General features: G+C 37.8%; 1 protein-coding gene across 1 annotated transcript in view; it reads right to left on the reverse strand.

Moving 5' to 3' along the window:
- Positions 1 to 9,665: 9,665 nt before the first annotated feature.
- LOC127859674 (fasciclin-1-like) overlaps positions 9,666 to 17,656 on the reverse strand; it is a 35,497-nt gene continuing 27,506 nt past the window's right edge. The window contains 8 exon segments of the mRNA XM_052397181.1: positions 9,666 to 10,411; positions 11,199 to 11,313; positions 12,700 to 12,877; positions 13,385 to 13,547; positions 13,833 to 14,001; positions 15,553 to 15,712; positions 16,526 to 16,638; positions 16,641 to 16,669. Coding sequence (XP_052253141.1) covers positions 10,128 to 10,411; positions 11,199 to 11,313; positions 12,700 to 12,877; positions 13,385 to 13,547; positions 13,833 to 14,001; positions 15,553 to 15,712; positions 16,526 to 16,638; positions 16,641 to 16,669 — 1,211 coding nt within the window. The 3' untranslated portion in view covers positions 9,666 to 10,127.

A 17,656-nucleotide genomic window follows, 5' to 3' on the forward strand; every position in this document is an offset into this window, starting at 1 on the left:
ACAAACTTACGTATCAACGAAAAAGGATCTTGTCCAATGAAACCCCCGCCTAAATGAGTTCTATATACTACTCACAAAAAATGATTCGTAAATTTGAGTCATCGCACTGAATAAATACTCACAGTTTAAATGTGTTCGGGCAGTTACCAACATACTTTTTGTTAATATATATCCATTAGTAAAGTAAATTTGACTTAATAAAATAAATTATTGAATATGTCGACTACTTAATAGCTCTGTTAATGTGCATGACGGAGACATTTTTTTATGAAAAGTCAATTACCGGTAATGCATGACCAAGAACGGATTTTTTAAAATGAAAATTCAATTAACGAATGACCAAGAACGCAATGTTTTATGTCACAAAAATGAACCTTGACTTTTTTAACGAATTGCCAACGAATGCATGCCCAAAAACGCACATAGATATCTTTGATGATAACTCAATTAATGCATGACCACGAACGTACCTGGCTGTATTGGTGGCTTACACACGCGTCCGTAGCCTTCTGCGCAACATTTCTGGTTGTCCGGACACGTGGCATCGCTGGTACACTCCGCCTTTTTGTCGTAGTCTGAACTTCTTGCCCTCGGACATACACCTGGCTTTTCGGAATCTGGGAAAAGAAAACGATAGCAGTACAGTAAAGTCTCGTTAACTTTATGGACACTTAGAAAATAAATCGATAGCAGTATAGTGCGGTGTCATTAATGGTTAGTTAAATAATAAACGGATAACAGTAATGTCTCATTTATTGTTGATTGGAAAATAAACATTTGGCAGTAGAGTACGGTCTCGTTACTGGTAAAGTCTATTTAGACAATAATATACGCCAGATATTTCAAATGTTATCGTTTATATTACATATCATCCCATATTGTTTCTTCAAATAAAGTTATTACCAAAACATATGTCAAAATTTTATTTTCATTAAACTGATTACCGGTACGCAATCTATGACGCATCTCAATTTCTGTGACAAAGACAAGCTAGACGCTCTGGATTTTCGCCACGGCTATTCGGGCGTGTTGTTTTTAATAGTGAAATATTAAAACAAAGAGATATCATTGAACAAATGCAAACCATTTTTTAATTGTGTGCTTAACTTGCATTATTTGAAACTTCAAGCAGAATACAGTGAATCGCTCGGCCCAGACATTGGAGTTCGTTAATTGCGTTGTTCTTCAGAATATTTAGCAATACATACATAAAAACACGTTTGTTTTCATGTATGCAACGTTTCCAAAAAACGGCGTTGTTTATTTAAATATAATTTAGATTGATAGATGTAGGACCGAAAACGAAAATGCATATCGTAATTTCTTGGTCATAATATTTTGAATACAGTTGTCATCGAGTTGTCTTTATTATTTTGTATTATAATATGGTATATTCAATATACAATAGACATACAGTCAATGATAATGCATGTTCAAAAACTAAGAAACATATGGGCTTATGCGCTTATAACTGCCTTGCTGATATGATTGGAAAGTGAGCGGCATTTAAAAAATCAAACGAGTAATACAGAGTATAAATCGTCGAAGAATACCTCTTTCGGCATGGACGGCGCCATCTTGTTTGTTATGTGAGTACCCTCTCTGATAGCATACATCTGCTCATCGCACAATTCACATATTTGTAAAATTGAGATAATAGTGTGATACTTTTTTGCATTACATATTTATTAAAATGAAACCTATATTTTTCAATGGCAAATCGATATGTTTTGGAGGACGATATTTTGTCTTAATAATTGTTTTTTAATTATTCAAATGTTAGGGGTTTCTGAATAATCCTACTTGTCCATTTTAACGATTCCCCGTAAGATAATCGCTTCGTTAGTCGCTTTAATGTGTTTTATTTTTTATAGAGAGTACATACGAATAGGTGTTAGATTTTTTATTTGATTAACTGTTCTGAAATGAACGAGCCTAGGTCTTATATAATTGTATTAGTAACTTACGTGAAAGTAGTGCGTTGTCACGATCCTAATCCTAATCAGGAACAGTACACAGTAAACGCTTGTATTATTTCGTAAACTCTTCAGTCTTAACTTAAACGAGCAATGAAATTTATGTTATAAAAAAGGGCCATCGGCAAACGTTGTATTCCGGACCTCAATAACTTAAGTAGAACTGAATCGAATTCCGATATACAAAAAACAATGAAGCATTTTATGAACCCAATGTACTCAAATCCCCAAATAATAATAATTGATATACGTGATGGAGGAAAGGAATTTCAAAGGGTCAATATGTTTTACTCCCCAGATAAGTTATTTGTCTCCGGAACCAAGTACATGTGTGACTTTTAAAGTGTATGATCCGCACTATGAGAAAACGGGGCTTAATGCATGTGCGTAAAGTGTCGTCCCAGATTAGCCTGTGCAGTCCACACGAGAAAATCAGCACGGCACTTATCCTATAAACTGGATATTCGAAAAGAAGAGACTTCTTTTGTACGAAAAATATCATACAAGCGGAAGGTATCGTCTCTGATCAGCCTGTGCGGACTGCAGAGGTTAATCTTGGACGACACCCTACGCACAAGTCTGAATGCCGTTTTCCCAGATCGAGGCTCTAATTTTAGTGTACTTACTTCCTTCACCGGTGGATAGCACACTGTCTACATAGAACATGACGAGGCACGCAAGTAGGGCCTTGCTGAAAACCATCATGATCCTGCAACAAACACAGACACGCGGATATAGATTATATATAAGGATATGCAACTATCACAGTCACGCCGATATAGACTATATATAAGGATATGCAACTATCACATGCACGCCGATATAGATTATATATAAGGATATGCAAGTATCACAGGCACGCCGATATAGATTATATAAAAGGATATGCAACTATCACAGGCACGCCGATATAGATGTAGCAGGATTTGGTATAAGGAGAAATGCCTTGCTATATGAGCTAGTTTTTATAATTACGCGGTAAAGTGTCTGCCTGATTTGGGACCGGGAGGTCGCGGGTTCAATCCCCATATGCTAGTATTATAAGTTACACTGTTAGTAACTGATGGTGTATGGGATATAAACCCTCAGTAATGTCATACCATACGAAAGCGAAGCACCATCAGTTACTAACTGTGTAACGATTATATCCCAACCGACTACTCGATAACTCGGGGTGTATGGAAATTACTCGGGGTGTATGTAAAATACACAATGGGCACGTGACCGCTCTAAACCAATCGGATTAAGTCGTTTTTGTAGGAGATGAGATATTGTACGATACCGTTATGAAATATAACGTTTTTAAAGGTACGGTTACCAAAAACACGTTACCTAAATATATAATGACGAAAAATACAGTAACAAAAAAATTAGTTGCAACCCATTGCAAGAGCAATGTAGGTTTCGTTTTACTTGAAGGAAATCATCGTCTGTTTGCATAAGTGTGTTAAGCTTGAAACAAATAGTTATTCACCATACTTTATAACGCACCGAAAATAAAATACGCGCTGTACGTTACAACCACGCCGTGGTTAACAAAGAAGCCATTTTAAGATCATCAAATAGTTTTAAAAAATACACCAATCATGAACATTGGCCAATACGCATTTTTTGCAATGTTTGCGTAATAACCAGTTGTGTATGTTGTACCTTTTGGAGACTGTTACTGCTCTATCCTCTATTTATCTGCTTGAATAATAAACGGCGCATCTTTTCTTCATTATTTTACATTACAATGTTTAGAAAAAAAGAGTAATACAGTTGAGTTCATAGCTAAATTGATCACAATATGCATTGACAGATCAACAAGTGAACTGTCTGGTATAAGTGTTTTAATGAGTAGTTGGTATGTTTCGACCGATTTTTTTCCCACTTTTAGAACGTTCTAACGTTAATTCAAAGACACTAAGGACTGGTTCTATTAGATTTTGGCGAACATGCATTAACGGGTTGTAAATAAATGAAAATGACTCTGGAGACCCAAATGCTTTACATGCAGACGAAAAGGTTTGACTATAAATAACCGATCGTAAGTCCGTTTATTATCATCTGAAGTAATTAAATCAACTTACGTTTAGATGCTGCAACGTCAAACAATTTCAGACCATAGACACTCTTGAAAATGCGTCTCTTTATATACCTAGAAACGAACGCGTGAGGGCATCTCGCACTTTGGCAACTGTTACTTAAAAGGCACTCTAAATAGGCTTAGAACTTATGTGTGTTTCAACTTACATCTCTGCATCTGTCTTAAGCCTCTAAGTGCATGCAGTTAAGAGATTACTGATCGATTGATTGCTTGGCGTAATGTAATTTTTCAAGGTTAACATAACTGAAAGTCCATGCAGGCGTGGCTTTGCTGGGCTCGTCGTTGTAGTTGATATGTCAATATATGAGCCGCGCTCTGTGAAAGAGCAGTCCGCACAGATGAATCAGGGACAACGCTTTCCGCTTGTATGATATTTTTAGTTTGAAGATAGTCTCTTCTTAGCAAAAATATAGTTAAGGTGGAAAGTGTCGTTCCTGATTAGCCTGTGCGGACTGTACAGGCTAATCCGATACGACACTTAACGCAGCTGCATTAAACCCCCTTTTCACAGAGCGCGGCTCATATATAAAGGCAACATTTTAATTTATGTTTGATTCATGAAGACAAAGTGTAAATGTTCACTTTTTCATTTATTAATCTGCCCAAACCCCACTATATTCGACTCATTAACATTGGTGAAATACGAGAATAATAACATAATTTTGATATTGTGTATTACTGATCGATTATATGCCTATATATATGTATGAAAATAGGCAATTATAAAGGAAGCAATATGTAAGTTCGATATAGTGTAATTAGTTTGTAACACTTACATCACAAGTATAACAAGCAAAAATATAGAGACGATTGTTTGCCGGTGGTAGCCCAATCTCGTTCTCGCAATATCTATTTTATTGAGATGCGTTTTGTTTATCAATATAGGGGCCCACTATACAGTTTAGAGACAATTGGATACTGGGTTTTAAAATATATATTAATGCGTGTATATTATTCGAGGAATTTGCGCTATGATCATCAAAAGCAGAAAAGCGCAAGCGATCAGTTAATTAGGCATAAAGTATCACTTGTAGGAGAGTCTAAGTACCGAACAAATAGACGGATTAGAGATATTTAGCTAATACGGCGTGTAAAAACACGCAGGATGGAACATGTCTTAGTGCGGAATTAAACCGATAGGTATCGCAAACAGTGCTTCTACCTGTTTCGCCCCTGAGTCAGATGCGTTCTAATGGAGCAGCTGCAGATAGTTAATAAGCAATTCGTTGCAACACCTTTCACGGGAATGTCTGATCGCGACCACACAAAATAAACTACATATATTTAATACTCACTGGGCGCCTTTTATTCCCAATTAGTATATCAACGCTAAAAAAGTTTAAAATAAACTTTGTACCAAAGGTACACCTACCTTAAAGCAACATACACTTTGTTTATTCGGGACAAGTGTCGGATGTCGATGTAAAAGCGGGCTCGATATTCGTCCCAGCCCGATATTCGGGACTAGTGTCGAATGTCGATATCAGAGCTGGCACGATATTCGTCCCAACTCGATATTCGGGGCAAGTGTCGTATGTCACTGTCAGAACTGGCTCGACATTCGCCAAAGCTCTATATTCGAGATTGGTGCCGAATGTCGATGTCAAAACTGGCTCGACATTCGCTCCAATTCGATATTCGGAGCTAGTGTCGAATGTTGATGTCAGAGCCGGCTCGATATTCGCCCCAGTTTGGTATTCGGGACCCATGCCGAATGTCGATGTCAGAGCTGGCTCGACATTCTCCCCAGCTCGATATTCGGGAATAGTGCGGAATGTAGATGTCAGAGATGGCTCGACATTCGCCCCAGCTCGATATTTGGGACAAATGATGATTGTCCATGTCAGAGCTGGCTCGATATTCGTCCCAGCTCGATATTCGGGACTAGTGCCGAATGTCGATGTCACAGCTGGCTCGATATAGGTCCCAGCTCGATATTCGGGACTAGTGTCGATTGTAAATGTCAGAGCTGGCTCGACATTCGCCCAAGCTTGATAATCGGGTCTAGTGCCGAATGTCGATGTCTTGGATAGCTCGATATTCGCCCCAGCTAATTATTCGGGAATAGTGTCGATTGTCTATGTCAGAGCTAGCTAGACATTCGCCCAATCTCGATATACGGGACAAGTGTCGGATATCGATGTCAGAGCGGGCTCGATATTCGTCTCAGCAAGATATTCGGGACTAGTGTCGAATGTCGAAGTCAGAGCTGGCTCGATATTCGTCCCAACTCGATATTCGGGACTAGTGTCAAATGTCGATGTCAGAGCTGGCTCGACATTGAAATTCGCCCCAGCTCGATATAAGATCTAGTGCCGAACGTCGATGTCAGAACAGGCTCGATATTCTTCCCAGCTCGATATTCGGGACTACTGCCGAATGTCGATGTCACAGCTTGCTCGATATTCGTCCCAGCTCGATATTCGGGACTAGTGTCGAATGTCGATGTCTGGACTGGCTCGACATTCGCCCTAGCTCAATATTCGGGAATAGTGTCGAATATCGATGCCAGAGCTAGCTAGACATTCGCCCAAGCTCGATATTCAGGACAAGTGCCGGATGTCGATGTCAGAGCGGGCTCGATATTCGTCTCAGCTCGATATTTGGGACTAGTGTCGAATGTCAAAGTCAGATCTGGTTCGATGTTCGTCCCAACGTGATATTCGGGACTAGTGTCGAATGTCGATGTCAGAGCTGGCTCGACATTCGCCCCAGCTCGATATTCGGTACTAGTGCCGGATGTCGATTTCGGAGGTAGCTCGACATTCGGCCTAGCTAAGACACGTTTAGGCAGTAATCTGTCTGAATATAATCATTTATTGCGCAGTGAAATAAAGAAACCTATTAAAGATCATGTACAAAATATTGCTTAAACAGCAATGCTCGATGTCATTAAAAGTTCTATAAAAAGTATTGAAGTCAAAATTACAAAGAAAGAACGTTTATGAATAGCAAACTACTATTACAGTAAAGAACAACAGAACTGATATTTAAATAAAGCAGCTGGTTATGAGATTGTAGCAACATCACTATTACATGTATGTACCTATTTCAGCCAAACACTTAGTCATGTACATAAGTCATGTCCATCAATCATGTACATTATTAGGAAAGACCCATTCAGGAAGTTTTTGTCATGAGATATATGGTCACATTTTATGTTTCTCTTTAATATATCTGGGCCGGACTCGTTGTAGGAAGTTTTGGTTGCCAACACGGCCTAAACCCGGATAGCCGTACCGCAGTTAATAAACACTTGTTGAGTTCAACAGTTCGGTGAAAACGTCCAACTTGTCACGGCTATAATATAGTATAACATATTTATTGATCAACACTCACGTGTTTTCTATAACGATGATTGAATACGAGTCGTCATACCTTGGCGATCCGGGTTCAAACCGCGTTCCCGGATGCATGTGCGTTTGATTCGTAGTCACCATACCGGAAAGGTTGAGTGTCCTCCGAGTAGTCAAGCCCCCCCCCCTCTCAACATAAGGGGCCACACTAAATCTTTCAATAACAACCAAATCTCTGAAAATTGCAGCTATACTCCCAACATTCGTCCCTACTTTCTTGTGTCATGTAAGTTAATTAGGTAAGGGTCTACACATCAGATGCGGGCGAACCGCATACACTTCAAATTACACTTCAAAATACAGACCCATTAACTTTTTATTGCTGGAATTCGTTGAGATATTAAAAAAAATTGATTAATTCCGAACGTTTGTTATCTGAACACACCGTAGTCTGTGTGTTATAATATATTAGATGTGTGCTATGAAACCGCAATATCTCTATGCCTATGTATATTGATATCAAAGTGGAACAATAAATTATATATACACATAGTAAGCTAAGTTGTTCAGGTAATTGCTTGTCTCTGAAGGCATTAATATATATAATGATTATAACATGTATTTATATATTTCACGCTGTTTTATCTTAATACAATTGGTGGAAACTAAGTACTAACAATTACTTTTGTATTTTAGGATAGTTTTAGGATATTGCTAAGGTCGTTCATTTCAACCGTTCTTTGGGTGATGAGGTATCCGGGCAATGGTTCCTACGCTTATCTGGACAAGAGCGGACATTGTGCATACGTTGTTGCGACAACCCGGACATTCGTTACAACGTAATGTTGACAACTCCAAAAATGGTTCATGCATTATTTTGACAGATAGGAAATTCGTCCGGTATATTGGTTACCAATCCCACAACGACACACATTGTATGAAGTTCACCAAGCAAAGAAATTGATAAAAGAGTTTGGGTCATTTATTTAGTACATAATCATATATTATAATTGAAAAATGACTTAATATATATAACGTTATGTGATTTTTATTTCGTTTACCGCCAAAAAAAACAAAGAAAGATTGTCTCATGATTTTAAATATTACGAAAAAATGATGTATTATATTTTAAGTGGCTATTTCATTCATAAAGACCATACTATTAACAATGATATATTACCAGGGATTCACTTCAAACGCATTCCCTCTAATAATAGACATATCAGTGTTTAATGTAATGTTATTAAACGTCAGTATCTCGGTAAACGATCACAGTTTACGCATATGAATTTGTTAAATGACTTGGGTCATACGGTTAGGTTATCATGTAAACAGTAAACGTCATTAAATGCGCAAATGCCTGTTAAGGCGGATATGTCATATTTGAATTTAGTTTGCGTGTTATATGAATTGATGAACAAGATGATCTGTTCTGCGTTTTGTTCTTTGTTGTATTTGTGTTATCTGACTTAATCTTAGTCAACATGTAGATCTATTACAATATTTTAAATTAGTTAAACGTGTTTTTCCCACATGCAAATAAAATGTCAATGACCAATCGAATTACGCTTTAAAATGACATGACGTCATGAACATAGAATGACGTCACTTTGATAAACACAACTTGGGTTAATCAACATAATACAGCAAAATAAGGAGATGAGTATTTCGTTTGAAAGCATGACTCACTGGCATAATGTGCCACATTGTATTCAACTTCCAGAACATATGTGTTTCATCATTTGAGTTTACAAATCAGAAAAATATATTTTCCCATAATGCAAGCTTGGACGCTCTCAACGTGTGCACGAGGAAATCGACTGTGCTTGACGGTTTTCCGTCATTCAGCTTTAAACAGTCGAACTGTAAAGCCTACTTTAGGGTTGTGTTTTTTTTTGTATTTTAATTACTTGTACAGTGTGAATGAATGTTCGAACGTAATTAATTCAGGCATTGGTCAACTACGATAAGAAAAACAAAATAGGCGGATAACGTAAATGAGTATGAATGAGATGTGTGTCATGTCGATAACATACATTTTCTTGATAAGTATTTCTTGAATTATTATATTATTGTGATGTTTGTCCTGTTTGATGCAGACAGTAGACTGTCCAGATGCTTTGCCAAATACAGAAAATGTTCTGAACATTATTTAAGTATTGTTTTGTTCATTTGCAATAAGAAAGAAAATAGATTGTATTTTATTTAAGATTTGTATAGGAGAAAGACTGGGTGTACATTGTTGATATATCAGAGGTAAATGAAATGGTATTTGAGGAATTAGTTTCGAAGTTTGCGAACGCCAAAAGTCCGGAAATCGTTTAATAGTATAAAATTATATAACTAAAATCGTTACAACAGTTAAACATGTCAAATCACAAAATAATCTGAAAACAATACATGATTTATGGTGCTAATGCATTACTCATAATTAAGTAATTGAAAACATGTATATTAAACAATAAGCGTATTACAACACAATCCGAACTATTCGAGGGAATGGAAGACGATGGTTTGATCGCAACACATTAAGAGCACGTGTTCAGCAAACAAAAATAAACAAGTAAACAAAAATAAACAATCAATTGTTTCTTGAAATAAATGGCGCGTGAATAATTCAAAGTATCATACATAATCAGTTATGCATCATGACCTAAATGCCGTCGCGTTGTTTATTTAGACAGCACACGGGCCATCAACAACAAAATATATCACAACGTATTTCAAAGAAAAAAACGAAAATAATAATAAAGTCTTTCACCTGCATCATCTACAGACATTCAAATATGTGACAACCTGTGAACACACGAGACAAATGAAATACGCGAAATGAATATTTAATGAGGCATAATGGGCGTGAACTGAGCCATGGATAGTATGACCGGATGATACGGGTTGTTGAGTAGTCGTCGACGTCGGTGGCGGAAGTGTGGTGGTCTGGTACGGTGACGTCATGAGGAACCGATCCACCACGTGTATTATTGCGTTAATGGCTAAAATGTTTGGTTTGACGATCTTGGCTTCGATGTCCTTCCATCGGAGATAAAACCCTGAAATTATATAGCTTAAAATACATTTTAGATACCAGATGCGGACATAGAACCATACGAAAATGGATTTGTTGATTTTCCTTTTTTGTAATTCATGAGTTTTAAGTTTACAGCTGTATTCTTTTGTTTCCAAATATTTTTTTTTTATTATAAATAGCTTCTTAAAATAAAAGAAATAAATTTCCCAACGAATTGAAATAATGAAAGAAATAAAGCTAGTATGGATGTAGGTACTAAGTATGTTCTTCCGAAAGGGCGGATCAATGAAATACCATACGACGATAAATCAGCCAGGCACTTGGTGAAAACGGAGACATGATATCCTTTTGAGGCTAAAACATGTTAACTAGGAAGTTATACTATAGATACTTACGGCTGGTTAAACAAACAAGGCTTTCCAAATACCGTAACAAGCCGGTTACAGCAGTTTATTTAATTTTTGTGTGTAATTATGCATCTTGTCTAGTACATGTCTTATGTTACATTATACGGAAACGTGTTCATTGCCATAAACAAACCAAAAACTACATGCATTAATAAGTGATAATTGAAATTGTCACTTACCTACAGTTATATCACTGTGATATGGTCACTCACGGTCAATTCTAGCTATCACTGTGATATAGTCACTCAACGTCAGTTATATTTATCACAGTGATATGGTCAATCACCGTCAGTTCTATATATAACAGTTATTTTGTCACTGACCGTCAGTTCTAGCTACCACTGTGATATAAAGACAACTCACCGTTAGTTCTAGCTATCACTGTGATATTAGACAACTTACCGTCAGTTCTTGCTATCACTGTGATATTTCTGCTGCTTGCGTAAGAGCTGAATGAGCCGCTTATGATGCTGTCGTAATCCACCTTTTGGTTGGGGACGATATGGCGGCGAACGATCTATTCAAATAATACAACGAAAACTACATGTTAACAATATGTTATGTAAGGTAGTTGTCCTTTATATGTTACGGATGTCTTGAATGACACACATTTATAATATTCGACAGCTTGTACTATGATGCGATGAAAAAAAAACGCGTAAATAGGTTTTAATATATTCAAAATGAAAAACGATATAGTGAATCACGGGGAAATATTGTGTATGTTGGCAATAGTCAAAACAAGCTCTATGAAACACGTTTGAAGTGTAATATGGTCCTTAATTCAAATGAAAAATCTTATGTCAGGTTAAGTGTCAGGTCTTGTGTCAAGTTTATTATCATGTTTAGCATCAGGTCCTGTGCTAGGTCTACCGCATAGTCTAGTGCAAGGTCCAGTGTTAGATCAGGTGCTGTGTATAGTGTCAGATCAAAGGTCAGGTCTAATGTCAGGCCAAGTGTTAGGTCTAGTGTTAGGTCTAGTGTTTAATCTAGTGTCAGGTAAGGCTATGGTAGTTTCAGGTCATGTAAGATTGGGAATAAGTAAATTATTGGCCAATTAACGCTCATACCAACAAAGTTTTCTTCGTAGCTGAGCATTTGGTGCTGTATTATCAGAGATTGTATTACGCTTAATTTGTAACACAATACCATATACCAAACATTTATGATCAGCATGATCCAACATGATTTCATCCGTAATCATTTAAGACGTGTTTTATTTTATTAATTTTATTATCGTGCTATAATACTATCTGATGGTTACAGCAATTACTCTCCTGAAAGTGTTTCTGAAATTTTCATTTTTACAATATGAGCCGCGTCGTGCTAAAATGGGTCTTCTGCCCTTTGTGACGATCGCAGTCTGGAGCTACGCTGTGCGCATAATGCATAAGACCCATTCTCGCGTGACGCGCCTCGTATTTCGATACACTTTTACCGCATCGTTTTTTGACCCTATTAGGATAAATTATCGAGAAAACCCCTGAAATTGGGCAAATTTGCATCGTGAAATCTTCGGTTTTGGATTTATTGGTCGTCTTAATTGCTTGGTACTTAATTGCAAAAAACCATCTAAATAATATTGTACATGTTCTTGTTGCTGAATTTTCAATTTTAGTGCTTATTGTATCTGTTCATTTGTAGATATTATGCTTTTGAAACGATATTGATGTAATTTCTCTTCTTTTGGGGGGAATTTTTTCGGCATTTGGGAATTTTGCAAATTGTCCTCTGTGCAAGTGCCTATTACGGGTACGTTATACAGAAGAAAAACAAATGGCGTCGTGCGAAAATATATCGTATTCCATATGCGAGAGCGCAGATTGGTCTGGCGCTACGCTGGCCGCATATGACATATGACCCATTTTCGCATGACGCAGCTTGTATTACAAAACAATCTTACAGCAATCTTCGCCTCCTTAGTGAGGTTCGCGTTTATGTACTCCAGTTCCGTCCTACTGAGATGCTGCGGGTCCAGCGAGGAGTCCATGGGAACGAACACCGTGTACATGGTCTTCAAGGACGTCAGATCGATACCGGAGTCGCTCGGTATGAGCTTCAGCAGCTGATCGCTTCCAAGACTGTACAACAAATATAAATGAGCATCGATTAGGGAAATCGGGGCTTAATGCATGTGCGTAAAACATCGCCCCAATTAGCTTGTGCAGTCCGCATGGGCTTATTAGAGACGACACCTTTAGGTTTTATGGTATTTTATTTATTAAAAGAAGTCTCTTCCAAGCGAAAATCCAGTTCAGGCTGAAAGTGTCATCCCTGCAGTCCGCACAGGCTGATATGGGACGACACTTTTCGCACTTCAATGCTACCTAAAGTCGTCAGTGTGTATGCAACGTATTCAAACAGTGGATATGGATGCTGACGGGGTTGCTTATAATTATTATTATCATAATTAGTAGCAAACGTATTATCATATCTCCCTGACGAAAATTATATTTCAGCTTATGATATTGATGTTTGTCATGATAAAGATAATTGTTTGATAATGACGACGATGACGATGGTGACGATAATGTCAACAATGCTTCGGTTGAATGCATGAAATATCGCTAGCAGAATATTGTCAATACCTAATATCCGGTTGATGCGTTAACTCAAAGTGAGCGTCATTCAGCGGTAAGTTCACGAAGCCGTCGATGACGTAGATAATGCCGTTACTGCACGCGATGCCATCACGCACCAGGTCGAAAGTCCGTCTGAGATTCGTGTAGCCAATATCAACCGAAGTAACTTCTGTCAAATCATGTTCATAGTGTAAGTTATTATGATATAAGAACTGCAATATAAACCAAGTTCGTCGTTAAGTGAATATCAACCGAAGAAATTACTGCAAAAGTTTTTTTTTTAAACAACATTCGCCATACTCATTACCTTTATTGTCTCAGTAACCAGACTAGGCGTTTATTTTCTTAATACTTCATGAAGTAAAAACAAGCAATAGTTTTATAATGACGAAACAAAGAAATGGAAACAAAAAGTTGAAAACTTTGTTTGATATCAAGTTGTTGTATAGGTTACCGTATTTCAGTAATACATATCTACCCGTTCTATTGGTAGGGTCCACATTTACAAAGGTGAAGGTCGTATTGTAGCGATTCTCTGTGTAGAACACGCGACTGCTACTGAACATAGCGTCCATGTACGCTTGATTTAACGTGATCGATGGCAGTGCGTGGCTGTTGAATAACTGTAAACGTAAAATATAACGTTATATTATTTTGCCGATTCGCTTGTGCGTTAGGTGTCTTCCCAGATTGGACTGTGCAGTTTACAGTCAGGGACAACACTTTCCGCTTTTTTGTATTTTTCGGTTAAATGACATCTCTGCTGACATCCAGTTAAAGCGCAAAGTTTCGTTCCTAATCAGTCTATGTAGACTGCACAGGCTTATCTCGGAAGACACTTAACGCACATTGATTAAGGTAAATCCGCTCTTGAAACTATGACAGCCTGACCCTCTCAATGATACCTTGAAAGCTTGATTTGTGCCGTGCTCTGTGAAAAGGGGGTTAAATTCATGTGCGTAAAGTGTCGTCCCAGATTAGCATGTTAAGTCCGCACAGGCTAATCATGGACGACGCTTTCCGCTTTTATATTTTTCGTTTCAAGAAAGTCTCTTCTTGGCCAAAAAACTAGTATAGACGGAAAGTGTCGTCCCTAATTAGATTGTGCGGAATGCATATTCTAATATGGGATGTCACTTTACGCACATGCATCAAACCTCTTTTTCACAAAGCGCGGCTCATTATTTTGCCGATTCGCATCGGCGTAAAGTGTCGTCTCAGATTGGACTGTGCAGTTTACAGTCAGGGAAAACACTTACCGCTTTTTTGAATTTTTCGTTTAAAAGACTTCACTGCTTAGCAAAAATCCAGTTAAAGCGCAAAGTTTCGTCCCTGATCAGCCTATGCGGACTGCACAGGCTTATCTCTGAAGACACGTAACGTACATGGATTAAGGTAAATCCGTTCTTGAAACTATGAAAGACCAACCATCTTAATGATACATTGGCAGTTTGATTTATAATAATATGCAAATCTGTAATGGACCTAATGACACACAGCAGCAATACATTTCAGTATACTGAAATTAAACAGCTATAGTACATATAGTTTTTATAAATAGTAACAAAATGACGTCGCGAGTGGGTCGTTATTCGTATCTAGCGGGCCAATGTAAATTAGTATGCCGTGTTTTATTGTCTAATTATAAATGAGCGAAGAACGTTTTCAACTTTGTCCATCATTTAATGACACATTTATAAGTGACTATGCAATTACCTAGCATGTACATAATCTATACGACAATGAGCCCAATACCAATGACACCATTATGTGCAACCATTTATATTAACAGTGTTTTGATTGCCTTTGTAATGCATAGCTAGATTGGATAAAATATCAACTAAAACGTGTTTAGTATTAAATATTGACATGCAATTCTAGTATGCCTAGGTCCGATTTCGCGTTCATTTAATGTATGAGATTCTGTTGAATTTGCTGTACATTTGTTATTGGGATCAAATCGCGCGAAGGTTAAATCCGCATAGCGATCAGAAGGTCCCGGATCGATCCCACCTCAGGAAGTATTTTTGAAATCGAATCAAAGACATCATGAACGGGGTGTACACAGAAAACGGACTCGAACGTGTCGTTGTAAGTCTAATGCTTTCGATAAAACAGAGCTTAAATTTATATGTTAACATACACGCGCAAATTTCAAGTGTAATGTAACCTACCTTTCTATCCATGTCTGGTTCCGCGCTTATGTAACTTCGATGAAAGTTTGAGAGACTTGCTATAAACTTGGCACTGGGAATCAGCAGAGTGAAATTCGTGTCGTGCGAGTTGGACCACGTGTAGAGGTCGTCCACGTTCATTAACATATCGTGGAAAGGCCTTAAATGAATTCAAACCATGTCCCGTATTCACCAACCAACAAACTTCTAGACATTAGACGAAGAATAAGACTAAATTGTGAAGATAAGACTTAAGACTACATATATGTCTTAAGAGATACATGTACATAAGTATTAAGACTTAAAATAAGACTTAAGAACAAGCCTTAAGACTTAGAAGAAGGAACATTCTTGAAATAATAAGGTTCTACAATATATTAAAAGTTCATTATACGTCCATTGACGAGAATCTTAATACTAGGTAAATTGTATGAAAGTAATTGACAATTAAACACGCACAATTAAATATAAAAAACGCCTGAAGTATCGCGGTGGCGTGATGTCCTCCTAGCAGTCGGGAGTCGCCGGGTTCGATCTCAGCGCTAGGGGCGTTCGTAAAAGAAACCAAGTAAGTTCGAATGGCTATTGGCGTCTACGTATTCGCACTATGTGTTACTACCCCGGGCACTCATAAGTACACTAAAAAGTACCCTAGAGTATGACCGGGTGCGTTTGTGCATATTTTCTGTACCCGGGTTACTACATTGTAATTTCTACTTCTACTTCGTAATTCCTACAGTCAATTGCTGACTATTACAGGAAGTCCAATTATAGGCAGATATACATAGCAGTACCAGCTTTACTTTTAAGTAGTTCCCGAGCCGACAACGACAAATCGAGCTAAAGAATTAGTAAACGCTCAAAAAATTAGTAAACCCCGTGAAAGCAACTCAATATTTTGTTCAATTAGCCTTAAGCTTCCGATGTTATCGAGCTTCCTAAAATATAAATGTTTAAACTAGAAATGGCGTACAAGAGGTTGTTGGTTTTCTCAATGGTTTCGGCGACTGTCCAGAAGGGGAACTGTAACAGCGTGTCCAGCACGTGGATGATCCCGTTACTGCAGCGGATGTCGGACCTGATGACGCCCCACGGACATTGCTACTGACCGCGAACACTGGAGGATGGAAAATAGAAGCACTCGTTACCAACCAATGCTGGACAAAATGATGAACCTATAGCTCACTAAAACAGAAACTCGTTACGAAAAATTCTGTTAACATTGACGAACCTATAGCTCACTAATACAGACACTCGTTACGAAAAATTCTGGCAACAATGACGAACATATAGCACATTTATTCAGACACTCGTTACAAAAAATTCTTGCCACAATGACGAACCTATAGCTCACTAATACAGACTCTTTACCAACAAATGCTGGACAAAATGACGAACCTTTAGCTTTACTAATTACGACAATCATTACGAAACATTCTGGCCACACTGACGAACCTTTAGCTCACTAATAAAGACACTCGTTACGAAAAATTATGGCCACAGTAACACATCTATAGCTTACTAATTCAGACATTCGTAACGAACAATTCTGTCCACAATGACGAATCAATAGCTTACTAATACAAACACTTGTTACGAACAATTCTGGTCATAAGGACGAACGTATAGCTCACTTAGTCAGACACTCGTTACGAAAAACTCTGGCCAAACTGATGAAACTATAGCTCATTTATACAGAAACTACTTACCAAAACTTCTGACCACACTGACGAACCTATAGCTCATTAATTTGGACACTCATTACGAACAATTATGTCCACAATGACGAACCTTTAGTTCACTTATACCGAAACTCGTTACCAACCAATGATGGACAAAATGACGAACCTATAGATCACTAATACAGACACTCGCTACCAATAAATGCTGCACAAATTGACGAACTTATGGCTCACTTATACAGACACCCGTTACCAACAAATGCTGGACAAAGTGGCGAACCTATAGTTCACTAATACAGACAGTCGTTTACAACAAAAAGTGGACAAAATTACGAACCTATAGTTCACTAATACCGAAACTCGTTACCAACCAATGATGGACAAAATGACGAACCTATAGCTCACTAATACAGACACTCGTT

This window comes from Dreissena polymorpha, chromosome 15, assembly GCF_020536995.1.
Source record: "Dreissena polymorpha isolate Duluth1 chromosome 15, UMN_Dpol_1.0, whole genome shotgun sequence".
In the NCBI taxonomy this organism is placed as follows: Eukaryota; Metazoa; Mollusca; class Bivalvia; order Myida; family Dreissenidae; genus Dreissena; species Dreissena polymorpha.